This window comes from Sturnus vulgaris, chromosome 7, assembly GCF_052056855.1.
Source record: "Sturnus vulgaris isolate bStuVul1 chromosome 7, bStuVul1.hap1, whole genome shotgun sequence".
Classification (NCBI taxonomy): domain Eukaryota; kingdom Metazoa; phylum Chordata; class Aves; order Passeriformes; family Sturnidae; genus Sturnus; species Sturnus vulgaris.
This window is the reverse complement of record NC_142249.1, coordinates 9,121,767-9,139,302: the sequence shown is the minus strand read 5'-3', so window position 1 is coordinate 9,139,302 and position 17,536 is coordinate 9,121,767. Positions and strand designations below refer to the sequence as shown.

Here is a 17,536-nt window from a genome sequence, read left to right as displayed (position 1 = left end):
AACCCTCTGCCCCATCTGTACCCCCATCTTGGCCAGTCCTCAGAGGAAAGGAACTGCAAACATATTTTAACAAAATACATTAATTACACTATGAGCTAAAATCTCCTGGTTCCTGATGCCTTCAGACAGTTTCTTATCTCCATTGAACAAACAAGGTTAAACATGACAAATATTGTGCCTCCTTGCGAGCAAATATTGTTTTGTTTACTTTGGGGTTTTTTTTAAACAACAGTAAGTCACAGCTCATCATATAACAGTCTCTCAAGAATGCTGCGGGAAAAGCATTTGTTCTCACTCCAAAAATGTGTGGAAAAATAGAAAGTATTTTCTATGATGAGTATTTGTTTTCAGGAGACTGGTCAGATACAGCCAAATTAGGAAGGCTCATTCCCTCTCCCCATGTTTACAATTGAATCACAAGTGAGCAAACAAAAACTCACTTTCCACTACCACCAGGCAGCATCAAAGAATCTGTTTATAAATAATTATTACCTGCATTCACATACTAAATAACAGAAAATATTCTGGGTTGATTTTGTGGGATTCTTTAAGCTCATCCCTACCTACATTTTAAGATGCATCTATCCAACGGCTTTGATTTTTGCAGAGAATAATTGTGCCTGAATGACACTCAGAAAGGGAAATATTGCAATTGTCACCAGTTAGGGGCATCAGAGATCTTGCAGCTGTTTAGTCAAGTCCTACACAAAACTCCACTGTGCTCAACTAAGAGGCCACTCAGTGTCCTCCACATCCACAACTCAGAGAACTCTTTTCTTCCAACAGTGAATCCCTGCTCATAGGAAGGTCAAGAAACCTGAATTTTCCCAGAGCCCACGGGAAAGCATTGCAATCTGCACCTTGGAAAGGTCTAAATCGTTTAAAGGCTTCAAAAAATATCTGTGGTTTGGAAAATACAGGAGCCCACTTGCTGTTTTCCCGTTAGCAACATGGCAAACAACATGTTAGCAACACTGTTTTCCGAGTGTGAGCAACGTGTTAAAATTAATGTTGTGTATCTCAGAGCTAGGAGATGGCTACGGATATTTGCACCAGAAAATATTCAACGCCAAGGCTCTCCTCAGACTTATTCTTTAAGGCCTCCATCTGAAAAAAAAAAACTAAACAAGTGTACTAATTTAACCATGGTAATAGTCTAATTACATTCAACAGAATACCGATGTGTTTGAAGCTTACCATGCATTTAATAAGCTTTTACAGTACAAAAGTCTGCTCAGTAATAGCTCTGAAGCAGAAGCTGCCCCAATTTAAATCTGCTGCACGCTGGACTCCAGCTCCTGCTATTTTTTGGGCCAGATGATGGAGTCACACAGAGTCTGATGGACATAGGAGTGCTGTAGCTCGCTGCACGAGGCTGAGACCTCTCGGAATTGCACTGGAAATGCACTTAAATTATGATAGTTTCCTATTAACTCACCAAAACATGCCTGCTGATAATGTTTTGAACCAGAACTGTTAACAGACAGCCTCACACAAATAAACCGAGTCACCTGAGTGCAAACAAATGGACTTTAGAAGTAGGACACAGTTATGATTTTATTGTTCCTTGAGCTTTACCAGTTTATTCTGTTGTCTTCTGAGTGGTTGGTTTTCAATCATGACCTAGGCAATGTTTATTAATTATTAAAATTAAATTAGGCAGAATTTATTTTTTCACTTTAATGTTTTAATGAGTTAGGGCTGTTCAGCTTCTCCCACAGAAGGGAACATTTTCAAGTTCCGAACTTAAGTCAAAAAAGACATTAGCAGGTCCACAGGGAACATAAGCACTGAAGAAAGTAACAGGTGATTTTTCTCCCTCTACTAATACAACTCTGGCCTAGCAACTCAACCCTACAAACTCTGCAACAGTAAAGGTGAAAAACAGTACATTGCAATAGTTCTATTAAATTCTGCATGTGTAAGATAGAATTGAAAAATTACCCTCCAGCTACTGGTAATATACAATATGGCAAACAGAACTGCAGGATGTCATTTTACCAGTATTTAAAATAAACCTATGGTAAGTATTGTTTATTTTATATGTGCACTAGATAGCTTGAAATCAATGGACATTTACCCTGATCATGCAGAATTACAACTGCAGTTGCAATTCATCAGAAAATGTTTTAGTCTAATACTTTCTTCCTGCAGTAGGGAATGGATATGTGCAATAGAAATTCTCATAAAATACATTTTTTTATGTCCACCGAAACCTATTTACTTTAGTAGATGTGGGAATACAAAAATATTCTACAGAGTGTAAAAGAGCTAAAGATAACAGCCTGAGCAACAGATGGCACTTTCAGAGGGCACTAATGTGACAGTATTTGAACTCCATGGAGTTTTCATAGAAGTAGAGGCATGCCCTCAGACCTCTAAAAGGAGTTATAAACAAATTAATTACTTTATTAATTAATTGGTATCCCTGCAGTCATAACCGAGCTGGCTGGGAGGCACAAAGCTGTACTACATGGCAGCCACGTGAAGCCCATCAGATCATCTTCTCCACAAGGCTCATGGCATTGAGTTCAGAGTTTGATTCCAGTTTTAAATAATTTGTGATTGCCTCCCTTGTACCTGGGGAACCACTATTTCCGTTCTATCCCTGGAGTCCCCTGTGGTTTTTAACCAAAAGTATAAACCTACATATATAGAGGTCACTGATAGTCACAAAAAATAGATTCTTGTGTGTCTGGTCCTTTAATCAGATGCTTATCAGGACCTTCTAATCTTACCTACTTTCCATCTGTATCAACAAGACACTTGAAACTGGAATTACAGTAGCAATGTACACCACTCAGAGGTCTAAACGTTTCCTCAGCCAAGTGACAGCAGGTTACTCATTCTGATCACCACGGGAGAAAATGTATTTGTCCAATTAAAAGCCATGAAGGAGCCCCACAGGTCCAGTCCTCCACCACTGCAAAACTCAAGGAACCAGAGCCATTTACACCAGTGCAATATCTTAGGGTGAAATAGCAGATACTCAGTCACCAGTCACATACCAGCTACTCAGAAGATTAGAGTCAGTTCTCTTGCTGACCAACCAAAAATTGTATATATTAACTAGGATAAATGCTTTAAAATGGTTTGGGGTTTACATCCTAAAAAACATTTTAAGGATTTTAAAAAATCACCTGGGGTTCCAACTCCAAACAACTGATTTCTCTCTCCAGAAAGCTGTTCTTTTCAGACAAGTTTCAATACTTTTTGAGATTATAAACTGCAAGACAGCAGCCACAGCAAGGAAGATGAATTACAAAGACAGACTACTATAATTTGGCATCAATAACATAAGTCCTAAAAAAATAACAGAGTAAGTGCATTAGAAGTTCAGGACCATAGGCAAAACAAAGTTTGCAGCAAAAAAAAATAAATTATAAATTGTTACAGACAAAAAGAACATCCTTGGAAAAACTTCTTAGTCACCAAATACAAACCCTGACATGAAATGGCCAAGCAATCAGGCCAACATTCATCGATTAAAACACCAAAAAGCATGAAAATGCAAAAAGTGCACTAGAAATTTGAAACATCTTTGCATTTTACTGACCCACATGGTAAGTTTGGAGTTTCTTAATCAGAAACCATCTGCCACAAAAAGACCACATGGCAGTTGGTTCACTCAGACAGTACACCAGCAACAACAGAAAAACCTTCCAAAGAGCTGCCATGGACTACTCCAGAGCTGTTGTTAGGAGACTGTGCATGTTTGAAGGATATTTCTGGCTCTAGAAACTGCAGAGGGAAAGGATAAAGCCTTATTGGACAGCACAAACACCATCAATTTCTTTTAACCATACTGTTCCATTTTCTGAAGTTACTTTTTAGTAGGAGTTTGGAGGCTATTCTTCCACAGGGGCCCGTTCCCCATCAATTCATTATTCAGATTTCTTTTCCTGACAAGAAGTAGCAGATTACAACTGGGTAAGGCATCCCTACCCCAACAGCCCCCCAGTGGGCTGGGGGGACCACATGCACTGAGTACTGGGCAGAGCTATCAGAAATACCCAGAACTTCATGGAGATACACATTCCTTCATTTCCCACCCCTACTCGTCTAAAGGTTCATCCACCAGCAATTTTTTTTCTTATTTTATTTAATTTTAAAAGTTTTTTTACAGTAACCTGTTTTCTCAGTTACCTAAATCCACCCTTTCCTTTGTTCCCTCTTGTGCCTTGCACTTCCCTCTGAGCTCAGGTTTTCCCGGTACCTTCTTTTGAGGAATGGAACTGTGACCTTCCCCATCCTCCTCCTACTTTGGATCTTTATCCCTGACGCACTTCTCTCCCCCTCCCAAATAACCCCATCTCAAAGCCCAAACTCAGCAGGCACTAAAGACAGATGTGCCTTAGAGAAAGACCAAGGCAATAGAAACACTGTTATTCTGTCTTTTCTACCAAAAAGTAGATGCTCTCCACTGAGCGGCTTTTATAGCTCTGTGGTTCATGTTCCCTACCAGCTGACCAAAGGTTTGTAGCTCTTTCTTCCTGCTGTATTCTGGGAGTTTTGAACCAAATCTTCATAAAGTTTTAAATGACTAATTCTGTGTGAAACGGGACGCAGGCAGAGGACAAACACGTAAGGATCACCCACAGAGACAAATAATCAGGGAAGAAAAATCTCTCAGTAACCTCTCCTGGAGAGCAGGGAAGAAAAAAAATAAAATAAAAAGAGTTTCAGGTCAATACCAGGTCACTCCAGAATGGGACAGTAATGAAAAGGACCAAGGAGCTTTCTACCCTGAAACCTGACCAGCTCAGGTTTGAAGATACACCATACAAAACCATCTCAAAACCACGACATCATCTGACTAGATCCAACACTTTTCTACTCGATGTGAAATTCTACTGAAGCACACACACTCATCTCTATTTCTAGACAGAGTGTGGTAGCAGAACTCTGACGGAGAACCAAAACTTAACAAATGTAAGTTTTGCACAGAAGCAATTCTACACTGCACAAAGGGAGGCTGTTTTCAGGTTCTTCTTGGTTTATGAGGAAGCAGTGATTTTAGAAAGCTTGGAGCTCAGATGAAAAGACAGTGAATGCTTTACAGCAAATAGGAAGATATGTCTGAGTCAGAGCAGCTTCAAATTTTCTGACTTTTAGCTTCACAGATAGCTGTTTCTCCTAATCTTATTTTATGATGGAAGACAGCAAGAGCAAACTAAAAGGCTGTGCTCCTACTGGAATTTCTAAAGACTTAATTCTAGCTTGCACTAATAAATATTTTCATCCTTCCAAGTCTGAAAAGCTTGTTTCCAGTGAAAGTGACCAATCCTCTGAAACAATGAAACATCTGATTTTCCCATTGAAATGGAGGCAAATGTACTTCAGCACCTCAGAACTATCAGTCTGAGCTGGTAATGCCCTGTGTCACAACTCAATGGTATCTTTACCTCCTATAAATTAAAGAATAGCCCAAACAGAAACACAAGCCTTGATGCCTGCATCTATACACTTTATTTGATGGGAAAGGATTTCATTTCGCTGTCCACAGAGCCAACATCAAGAACTCTTCCTTTTCAACCCAACAAAAACTTTGCCAGTGCTCACTGCCCACACAGAAGCTGTTTAGCTAAGGGCACTCGTGGCAGTCCCACAGCCAACACTGCCTTGTCTCCCCTCACATCAATCCCACTGAAGAGCAGGGTTGAGTTAAATATCTTCCCAGAGTACATTTTTTTTCTAGAGTATGAGCACTTCAAAGCCCACACAATTATTTTTTATTTGAATCTGAAGTTAGCACTAGTCTACCCCAAAATATTTTGGTCGCCAATAATTTTATCAGTAAATAAATTAATGAGGAATATTGAGAATACAGGGCTGCCTTTTTTGTTTTTTCTGCCAAGGGAAAAACATAACCAAAAAAAAAGCTGTTGGAGCAGAATCCATTATGAACTGCAAGATAATACACAGTCCAAAAGTTACATCAGAGTATTCTCAGTCCTGCCAAATGCATCTTTACTGAAATTGTTTAGTAGGAAGAAGGTGATGTATCATGCCATTATTTGAAATGTACCAAATATTTCTGCAGTAGTTCTTGGGTTTGCAACTGTAACAGTGAAATATTACACACATATTGCCATCTCATGGATACTACAAACACTTGTTTAAAATTCCAAGGAAGCAATCCCTAACAGAAAAATATGCAGAATCCACAGCAAATAAAATTGTAAAGATTTACAACGTGAAAGCAGGAACTTCACATTTGAAACAGTCCAAAAATCTGCCTCAGATTCTCTCGTAGTAGTTACTATTTTTATGACTTGGCTCAGACTTGCTTTAATCTCTTTATTTAGGGAGAAATTGCAAGCTTGCCAACTCTAGCAAATGTTAAGTACTTCAGTAAATTCCCCATCAATATAGGTCGTGCATTCGAGGGAACAAGAATGTGGTGAGTAAGTTCTGCTCCGTCTCCTCCAAAGAGGATTTCAGAACAAGGCAGTGATGGGAGAGAGAGATAAACAACGTGGCTAAGCCCCTCTTTCGGCTCCATCCTCCTCTCCAGACATCTGTCCGCACTGTGTGGTGCCGTGATTGAGATGTTACGTGATGCAGCTCACCCAGCCCGCCGTTATCCTGCATCCCCTTTATCTGGGCAGCCAGGAGAGCACATGGACCGCCAAGGCTACTGCGTCGTCACTCTTCCATTAAAGTTCAGTAACAGCACCAGGCGAGTTCGAGCAAGTCAGCAAAACCATAGGAAATCCAACAGATGTAAAGATGCCTAAGTATGGAGGATGAATTCAGAAACAGCCCGAATAGCCCGTGCAGACTTTCCGGAGCATCTCAGCCAAACTGCCTAAACCCACCGAGTCCTGTCAAACCCCGAGTCCTGCTTTCAGAAAGAACTTGGCAGCCAACAAACCAAAACGCGCATCGTTTCTCAGGCTGTGCTCGAACAAACGCATCTCCCTCTCTCTCTCTACCCAAAACGACCGGGGACAAGCCAACAGACAAGTTTCGGGTCCCTCCCTGCACTTCGCCAGGCGGCACCTGCGGCTGTCCCCGCACGGGGGGCCAGGGCTGGCGGTCACCGGGGACCGGGGGATGCGCTCAGCCGAGCCGCCCCTCCCCGAGCTCCCCCGGGCTGCGGAGCCCCGGCCCTGCAGGGTCCCCGGGATGCCCTGCAGGGTCCCCGGGCTGCCCCACAGCGCTGCGGGGACGCGGCAGCAGCGCCTGGCCCGGCCGGGAGCCGAGGGCACCGCGTCCCCGCGGCGGCAGAGGAGGGGCGGGCGGGCCCCGGCTCCCGCTGCCCAGAGCCGCCACCGCGAGCCGGAGGAGGAGGAGGAGGAAGGAAGGAAGGAGGAAGGGGGAGGCAAGGGAAGAAGAAGCCATTACCAGAGTTTTGTTCCCGTTCTTGCTGAGGGGGCCGCGGAAAACTCCCTTGATGTTGCGAAAGTGCCCGTTGCTGAGATGCGCGGAGCTGATGACAATGTAGTAGCACTCCATGGGGCCGGAGCCGCCTCCTCTGGCCGGGCTCGGCGGGGCTGGGCGGGGAGGGCCGGGGCTGGCGGCGCCGGGGCCGGGGGTGCGGCCCCTCAGGCGCGGCGGGGCCGCGGGAGGAGGAGGAGGAGGAGGAGGAGGAGGAAGAAGAGGATGCGCGGCGGGGCGGCCGCGGCGGAGCCGAGCGAGCTGCCGCCGCCGCTGGCAGGCATAGTGCTATTATAGCGAGCAGCCTTGCCGGTCGGCTGCACTGAGCCAATGGCAGGGAGCCACTGGGCTGGTACCGAGCGCTGTCAGAGGAGGACATCTGTCACACGCCGCCTCCACCGCCACCCACCGCCCCACGCCCCGCTGCCCCCGCCGCGGACGGGCCGGCGGCAGGTAAAGGGGGACGGGCGGGGGGAGAGGGCAGAGCCGGCACCCCAACCGCAGCCAGCCCCGCAGGTGGGGTGTGCCCTCCTTTTTCCGGGGGTGGGGACGACGACGAGTGTGATTCCTCTGGGATTTGGTGGGGGGGAGGTGGGGGGGGTGGGCATGGAGAGATGCCCGGGGTGCGACGCCCCCAGCCCGACGCTCCCGCCCTCCCCCTCCTCCGAGCAGCCTCCGCGCCCTCCACCGCGCCCTTTCCTTTTTTGTTACACATTTCTCTAACACCCAACTCGCAGGCACCTCCACCTGCCCGGGGCGGAGCGGCTCCCCCGCTCCCCGGGCTCCATCGGCCGCCGCCCCCGCCCGCCGCTCTCGGTTCCTCTGGCCCGTGGCCACGTAATTGGGGGAAATCGGTCATTTCTCATCCTCGCTCGGGGTAAGCTCCATCCCTCCCTTCGCTGGGCTGCGGCCGCCGCAGCACATCCCCGCCGCATCCCGCCCGGCAAGCCGCAGCATCAGGAGCGGGCTGGCAAAACTTCTGGGTCACGGCATGGGGAAGCGCTTGGGGCCGCATTCCCCCTTCCCGGGGCGCATCCCTCCTCCATGGGGGGCTAGATTCCCCCTTCCCGGGGCTCCCGCATCCCTCCTCCTTGGGGGGCCGCATTCCCCCTTCCCGGGGCTCATCCCTCCTCCTCAGGGGCCGCATTCTCCTTTTCCGGAGCGCATCCCTCCTCCCTGGGGGACCGCATTCCCCCTTCATGGGGCGCATCCCTCCTCCCTGGGGGACCGCATTCCCCCTTCATGGGGCGCATCCCTCCTCCTCGGGGGCTGCATTCTCCCTTCCCGGAGCGCATCCCACCTCCTTGGGGGACCGCATTCCCCTTTCCCGGAGCGCATCCCTCCCCCTCGGGGGCTGCATTCCCCCTTCCCGGTTACTCACGGTTCTCCCGGCCCGGGGCCACCGGCGGAGGCGGCTCTGCCCACCCGGCCTCGCAGGGCTTGGGCGTCTGCAAGGAAAAGGACAACAGCCATGGTTTCTTGCGGGCTCTGGCGCAGACTCTGCGATCCTCAGCCTCAACGCCCGTGTAATGCATTCGCTCGGTTCTACAAAGCCCCCAGCAAACTGCACTAAAAACCATTAGGTACATCAGCATGAGGTAGCTATAGCGTACCCCTGCTCCTTCACCAGCATAAGTGTTCCTTTCTTTTTGCAGCACACACAAATCGGGGCTGGCTTCCAGGACCAGAATTTGTCACAGTCCAAGATGTGCACAAGAAAGATGCTTAAGTGTGGTTTGTTGTTTTGTTGGGGTTTTTTTTCCCCCCCATGAGATAGCTGTGATTTGCAGCTTTCTCACGTGAGGGGTGAAACACTCTTAGCTGGCTCGTCTTCCAACCTGCTTTATTCTGGATTGTAAAAATCAAGATTGATGGCACGAATTTCCAGTGCCAAAAGAAGGAACACCTTAGAAGAGAAGCCCAGAAACGTGATGTAACACCTGAACACGTCTCTTAGTCAGCATTTACTGCTGGCAATATAATAGCGGTGTCCTGTCATCTTGCCCTCCAAAATAGATGAGCTGCTGCCAGAAGATTTGGGATGGGGACACATACAAGCACTTCTCTGGCAGAAATTATTGTCTCAGGTGTTTGCATCCTTGATGAAGGAAGCCCCAGTGTTTGAGATGTGCATCCTTCTGATAAACATCTTCTATCATTACCTCCGTTCGTACACAGTGAATAGTAAATTTTGACAGCTGCCACTCATTCTTTAGCATTTTTCAGTGCTTAGGAAGGAATTACGAAAATGGCAAAAGTGGAAAGTTTTGACAGCTGAGACACAGGTGAGAGATCAGAATTTGCTGCTTCTTGTTACAGCCAAAAAAAGAGTATGATCATATACATGCACAGTAACAGGGTTTTTCTGGTTATGAGGATGTACGTGTATGTCTAGAAATAACCAGCAAGTTCGTTGCCATGTGAAAAATCAAGTCAATATTATAAATACCTGATAAATTTAAAAGCACAGCGCACTTCAGGCCTGGTTCCCACTTCAGACAGGATCATGGGTGTGGTTCTCTCGCAAAAATGTCAGAAGTTTAGGTAGGGTAGAGTAATGAAAAGACATGAAATTATGCAAGAAATAAAATTAGGCAACTCTTTCCTGGGAATAAATATATTCCAGTTTGGACTAGAACAAATTTTTTCCACCTTCTAAACAGAACATTACTGACATGTGAGGACCCTTCTGCCTGGGAATGAAACTCCACACATCCAGCATCTCAAAGAACTGGAACCTTTTTCTCTGAAATCCCTGCACAGACACATTGCTGACACGTTTACTCACAGCTGCTACAGCCATACCTGGGCCCTTTCAGGGTTGTACAACTGCTCTCTGGCCTTTCAGAGACTTGTTAAGAGTCCAAGGACTTGGGAACATCTTCTTGTAGCAACAGAGAAATAATCTGCTCCCACAGCTCAAGTTCCAAAGGTTCACCCTGCTTTGTACCAAACAGAAGAGACCAACAGCACAAAAACCTGCTATAACTTCTGCTCATGAAAATCACTGCCCTCCTCGATTAAGGGAGGAAAAAAACAACAAACAATTAAAAAGCACTTGATGCATCCAAAGCACTGAATAAACAAAGGATTAGTAGTACTAAATAACACCTAACAAGAAAAATATTTATTTTCAAGTCATGCTTATTCTGGTTGGCCTCTTTTTTTCTCTCTCTCTGATACTTTGTTATCTTAACCCTTAACCTAAGTTTTCTTGCCTCATTCTGTTTATTACGATCACACAGGCTCAAGGTACTGCTTCCTTCCCAAATCTTTTGTTTTTAATAAATTGCTAATTTCATCCATCCCTAACCCTATGGCTCCTACCTATCATCAATCTTCCCTATTTCCATCTCTGTCCTGTTCTCCTGGGTAAGTATCTGGGGTTTCAGCTGTTCATATTGCTATTTATTCAAATCTCTGCTGTATAATAATAACCAATGCTGCTTATTTACTCACTCTCTTATTCTTCTATTTGGGAAAAATCTCCAAGGAGTTGTTCCTGTATAAAATGGCAAATATCAACTCAAGAAACAGGCTAAGGATTTGAGAGACTTTCTGGAAAACTTGTGAAGTAGAAGCCAGTGAACAAATTAAACTAATTCTTGTACATTCTACTGTTTTTCTGCCTGTGAGAATACTCAATATTCTACGTTCTAATAATATTCATTATTTAAGAAATAGTCCTGGCATAGGGCGGAAAAAAAAATATCCAAGAGTATAAACAATCCTCTTGGTTAAGTTTTTAAGGCATGGCACAGCATATGTGTTACTAACATATCCTGAGAAATCATTCACTCTCTCCTGAAACATCAAGGATAGAAAGGAATATCTGAGCTCAAGTCACAAGAAACTCAATTTAAGTTCCCATAGCAATTCTTATGGAATTCAACAAAATTCACCCTATCCTAAGAATATCTCCATGTAAGCAATCTGCTGCCTGAGACAAAGCTTTTTACCATCTCCTGCACCTTCAGGCTCCTTGTATTGGTCCATTTTTTATTTTTTTCCTTTTCACTTAGCCTTGTATGTGTCTCCCTATTTCAGATGCCCATCATCCCTGCATTAAGCAGAAGGAAAGCTGGGAATATCCTGTGTACCTTTTAAAGGCCATTATGGGGTAATGTACATTATACACTGTATTACAACTGCATTCATTCATTCATCAGCTGTGGGGGTGGTACTGCAGGAAAAAGAGGAAACTGGGATACTCTGGTAGCCTAGTTCCCAGCACATCCTTCGTGGTGTGTGAAGAGTATCAGAGTGGGCTCCCTGTTCCAGCACTTGAGCTGAGTGGAGTGCTGGAATCACAGAGCTAAGGGAAGGAGCAGTGCTGGAATCAGAGCTAAGGGAAGGCAGCAGTGCCTTGGAGTGCTGGAATCAGGGCTAAGGGAAGGCAGCAGTGCCTTGGAGTGCTGGAATCAGGGCTAAGGGAAGGCAGCAGTGCCCTAAAGCCCTGCAGCATGCAGTCAAATCATGCAGCCTGCAGCCCCCAGTGCTGTGTCACAGGGAGAGGACTGGGAAGGCTTGAACTAATGTTCCTGCTCAATCTCAAAAGCAGCAGCAAAGATTTATTAAAACATACTCTGTTTTCATTTCTTTGCTCCTTCAGCCCTCCAAAGCTCATAATTTCATGCCACTGCTTATTCAGAACAGCTCTGGGAAAAAGTTTTATCCCAGCAAGAATTATCCCCTCTCTCCTTTCACATTTCCACATAGCATCTGTATCTAGCAACACATTCCAGTCTTCAGAAATGCAAACACTTTTCTGCCCCTATTCTTCCCAGTCACCAATATTACCACTTTAGCTTATTATTGAGAAAAACTGTGTTGTTACTGGATATAATACACCATTCTCTGTATCTTCCTTTCTTAATGTTTATGCTGCAGAATTTCCCTAACAGCACATGCACACTGCATCTCTTTGTTTTCTTCCCTAATCCATTCATAACAAAAAACCACAAAACAACAAACCAAACAAATAAAAATTTAAAATGAAATTGCAAATGGCACACTGAATATGAGGTGACACCAAGTGACTCATGTACTGTAATAGTATTAAACAGCAGGATATTTTTGCAAAGGCCAGAAAACATCTGATGGCCCAAGCCAAAACACCTGATGGCTGCACAAGCCACTCTTGACCATTTCAAACAATGAAAATGCAATTCACTGTGCTATGTTAAACATTGCCTTAGAAGCAAATCCTCTAACAAATAGAGTGTCTATATGTGAAAAGCAAATGGAGCCAGCAACTGGAAAATGAATCCCTGAAACAGTCTGTCATGGAATTATAGTTTCCCAATATCCATTCAAATCAAACATCCAAGTCAAACCCTAACAGAATAAAAGAAATTAAATTATCAAAAATCATAAGAAAAAAATTGGATTTTATCTCAGAGGCAATGCTTCCATCTCTAGTGGGAAGTGTACCTGCATGTGGCAGGGGAGTTTTTAGGTAGTTTTGTTTTTTAGATGGTCTTTGCTAAAAGGTCTTTAAGGTCCCTTCCAACCCAAACCATGACTTTTCCCAGCTGACTGCTATAAAATCTTCTTCAGTTTCACTTCTCTAACAATCTAGCACAGCAGTGCAAGGAACAATTGTTCAGCGACAACACAAAAAAAACTCAGTTAAAAAATATACCCCTTCATAGATCAAAAAGCAAAAGCCAAAAGACCACAGAATGGCTGTGATTCCACCAAGCCACCAGCCAAAGCTCAATAAAATCCAGAGGGCCAGGTACAGAATTAGCATTACATTAAAGCAAACACATGAACCCCATACACAATATCCAAAGAGATTTCAAGCAGCCATTCTGCACCTGTTAGTTTTCTGGAGATGGAGTTGACTACATAATGAGCATCAAGTTTTCATTTTTACCAATAAATTTTTTAAAATTTATTTTATCCAGTTAAAACTTGCTTTGTTAAAAAATATAATGTTTTAATGAGATACTTAAGAAATGAAAAGCTTGTAATGAAAATGAACGTGGCATTAAGGGAAAATCTGATAAAAGGAAATTCACAAATAAATAGGAAAATTGTAAATTTTGAGATCTAGGATAGCAGATGATTTGTTGCCATTTATTACAAACAGATTATTTTCCCTGCCAACAGCCACACAATTTTTTCCCAGAGTTAAAAAAATTTGGAGTCTCAAAAACTGATCAAAAGCATTGCACAGTCAATTAGAAACTTCAAATCAGTGAAGCTTGTACTTATTTGGTGGAGCAGCAAATGAAGCAGGAGGTATTTCCGTGGGAAGAAGTCCTGAAGTTCACACCAGGAATTGGCATTAGCTCCAGACTTTTCCACTGGGTGGTGGTAATGAGATCAGGAAGTTCAGGGGAGCTCAGAGCAGCACCACTATTCACTCACTGATGAGTTCATTCAGTCACTCTGTCTCTCCCTCTGTACACACGGACCTACCCTACGAGTGCATATGCCACACTGGAAATCTGCTGTCACAGTAACGAAAGGATGGATAGAATAGTTCTCAATTTTTTAAGGGCTGGACTATAAAATTAATCTTTACACAGTTTGCTGCTTTAGCATTCAGTTCAACGACATCATTTTCAGAGTGTAAAAGCTGAAGAGAGTTGAGGTGAGACAGATGACAGGTCAGAAAATAGCACTATTTATTCGTGAATGAGCGAGTATAAATTAGAGCCCCACTGGAGGGAAAAATGCTCCAGAGATTCATATTGTAATACATTTCATCGAGTTCAATATATGACATGCTATGATGGCTTCCTTTTTCATGTGATCTGTAATTGTCACAAAAGAGAATGGAAATTAAATTAAAAATGTTGTGTTTACTTTCCCAACGTTGCACATTTCAGTGAGACCCATTTTTCAAAATGGGAATGTTTGGCATAATCTGAAAATCAAAGCCCTTTACAATATTTATGGCTATGACCTCCCAGCTTAAAGCACCATAAATCACATTGGGCATTAACTGGTTCACTTTCACGGGGCACTAGTTGTAACAACACCAAAACACAGCTCAGTACTAAACACATGCTGGGGAAGGATATTTCTGATATTATATAATATGGTGCACTGCCATACTTTTAAAACCACGTGGTTGTTATTAATTATGATTTAAATACTGTTAGGTACATGCAGTCCTGTAACAGCCTTGAACTCCTTATTTTGGCCCTCCTGAGTGATGCTTGACACTGTCAGCCCACTGTCTGAAAGGTCCCGTTTATTCATTAGAACAATTTCTTTTCCCTAATAACTAATGACTTGCCAATCTGTCTGCTCTAGCGAAAGAATACAGTTACAAATTGGCATGTTAAAATACTATCAAAAGAATTTAATACAACTTGCAAAACATTAGTAAGTTATGTGCTTAATTGAAGATAACCATATCAAAAAATCTCAAGTACATTATAGATTACTAGCCTAGGAAAAAAAAAACATGGTAAGAAACAAAGTCAGTATTGCTCTAAAAATAGGGAGGACTTCCAAAAACCCAGTGTATCTGGTTTGGCATTTGGACAATTAAAAAATGTCTAATTCATTTAATCAAGTAAGAACTTACTCATTGCTCCAAGCTATGTAAATCATGCCAAGCTTTTCCAAATGCACGTTTCCTTGAGTATCTGTAAGACCTGTGTGATCAGAAGACAAGGGGAAATACTATTAACAGTAATAGCAATTGCCATGGGTAAGCTACAAATCTGTGTCCAAACAGCAACATGGACAGTTGTTTCTTCATCCAATTTTTTGAGGTGCCTTGGAGCTATGTTGCTCTCGTATTGCTGAGCCCTGAATTAACAATCCTTCTTGTCTACATGATGGGGGAATGAAGTATCATAATTATTAATGACTACACATTAATTTAATTAAAATAATGAGCGCTCTGACATCATGTATTTATTATTAGAGTGGAAAAAGTTAGTTCCATGATTTTTCTGCTCTACAGCTATGTTCACATGACCTTTTGGATCAATAATTCCTTGTGATAGTTACATGGGAAGTGTTATTGAAGACAAGCCTTCTCCAGTTTTAAAAGACTGTGTTCCACTTCCTTCTTTACATAGTCATGATACAATGCATAGATGCATATATATATATGTTTAGATAGTTAGGAGCTTAATTTTCTACTTTCATTACTGCTGTGTACACTCCAGTGTCACTTGACATACTTCTGTAACTGCATATTATCTTTTCTCCACACAATCCTAAATTTAATACAAGATATCTATTATCTAGACCTATACTCAAAATAAAGGATCTTTGCTTTTACAGAATTTCAATCCTGACACCTCCTAAATATATTAAATTGCCCTTGAACTAGCCTTAACATCAGCATTCCCGCTAGAGCCAGTGACCCTAATGCATTCTAAATGCCTGAAGTTAAGAGGAAAAGAAAGTATAAAATGTTTTAAAAGTCAAAACACAACTGAACTATTCCCTGGGAACCCATGTGCTGCAGTCTTTACAGGAAAATGCATTTAAAAAAACCAGCCAAGCCAAAAAAAACATGCAGAAAGAAAAAAAATATCTGTACTCAAATTCTCACCACTCTGGAAGAAATATTATGTTTAGACTTGCTGATCTTGAGTTGGTTTGAAAATAAGAAAGAAAAAAAAACCACAACAAAACAACAACCAACCAAACAACCCACCCCCTAAACCAACAAAAATCCATCCACCCTACTTGTTTTGAAGCCCATCTTGGAATTTGGACTTTGTGCCTATTAATGCTGAGCCTGATAGACTCAGACACTGCCAGGACGGTCCCTCACTCCCTCAGGATGCCTCAACTTGCCACTTTTAAATGTCTTTGCTGCTACCCTTTTGTCAGCTGCAAATCACCACCAATTGTTTGACCTAATACTGAAATAAAACAATCTTCAAGTTTTCTCTCCCTTTTTTTATAAATAATCATGCAAGGCACTGAAGCCTCTGTAGCTTCTGCCAGTAAAGCTTTATTGTCATTACTTTAATGCTGGAACATAAATTGATTCCTTGAGCTTCCTAGTTATTTTTGTACATTTTCTCTAAATTCCCCCTGCTCACTTTCCTGAGTGAATAATTCTCTTATAAAAGTGTATTTGTGTCCAAATGACCATAAGTGTAATCTACTTGCAGGCAGATTATATTTAAAGACCAACACTTAAAGACAGCAATTTAAGGTTTTTTTGATTGGATATTCATATCCGTGTTATTTTCAGAAAGCAAAACATGGATTAGTTTTGGAATAACACCCGAAAGGTGGAAAAGCTGCAACAAAATTGTCTCACTGAGGGTCTTTGAGAATAAAACTAATGCTCAGGGAGTGCCACAGCAAAATGAGATTGAATATAAGGATGCAGGGCACACTTCTGCCTCTGTGCTGCTCCTTCATCTTCCTGGCTTTCCACTCGTGGAGGTTCTCTGGTGTGGGCTGACCTTGGCACTCCACTCTCCCCTCATGGCTGGCAAGCCCATCCTGGCTTTTTTATAGGGACCACAGACTCCTCACATCCACAAATTGCTCTTCCCATTGCCTGAATTCAATTATTTGACTGTAACTGATGCTTCATTTTGCACAGTATATTTTCTTATTTGCAGTTTACTCACTCCTCACATGAGGAACTGACAAGAAAGCCAAGAGAAGCCCAAATACCATTTGTACTAATTTATTAGAAGAAAGCCAATTTTTGCTCAATATTATAACCGTGTATTTTGGATTTAACAGAACATTCCTCAAACTGAAGGCCAGCAGAGAAGTAAGTGGAGTTTGGACAAAGCATTTTCTGCCCTCGTGAAAACAGCAGCAGGAAACAAACTCCAGTGGTCAAAATTGAATCATAAAGATGAAAAACCATATGTGTTTCTGGTCTTTAAATTGCTACTCTACAGAGTGATAAGAGACATCATATAGAACCTTATCAGGATTTAATTTCCTAACAGAAACGAGAAAGGAATGTGCAAAGCCCCTCTTACATGATCTAGCATTAGATTGCAGTACATGATAAAAATATCTTAACAGGCATATACCTAAGGAAGATAACATTCCATCTCTTCTTCCTGAAGATGCTTTCTATATACAAATTCTTTTTAAAATAGCATATTTCTGGTTTGCTGTGCATGACTGTCTTCTTCAGGAAATGTGTTCTGGCAAAAACCTCCTCACAGTTACTGTGTCTTTTTAGTTC

At 42.8% G+C, this 17,536-nt stretch overlaps 1 protein-coding gene and 1 long non-coding RNA gene across 3 annotated transcripts in view; one reads left to right on the top strand and one right to left on the bottom strand.

The window, feature by feature from the left end:
- The window catches only part of ZNF804A (zinc finger protein 804A), a 147,201-nt gene extending 139,693 nt beyond the window's left edge, over nt 1–7,508 (bottom strand). The window contains exon 1 of one of the 2 annotated variants that reach the window (XM_014892386.2): nt 7,351–7,508. In XM_014892386.2, the coding sequence (XP_014747872.2) occupies nt 7,351–7,461 (111 nt within the window). In that variant the 5' untranslated portion in view covers nt 7,462–7,508. The remainder of the gene's footprint in view (nt 1–7,350) is intronic. The other variant, XM_088167745.1, reaches the window with a different exon arrangement.
- Nucleotides 7,509–7,983: 475 nt separating this feature from the next.
- Nucleotides 7,984–10,524, top strand: LOC148223147 (uncharacterized). Its single transcript, XR_015804771.1, has 2 exons — nt 7,984–8,260; nt 9,039–10,524. It is a non-coding gene; the product is annotated as an uncharacterized LOC148223147 (long non-coding RNA).
- Nucleotides 10,525–17,536: the final 7,012 nt, after the last annotated feature.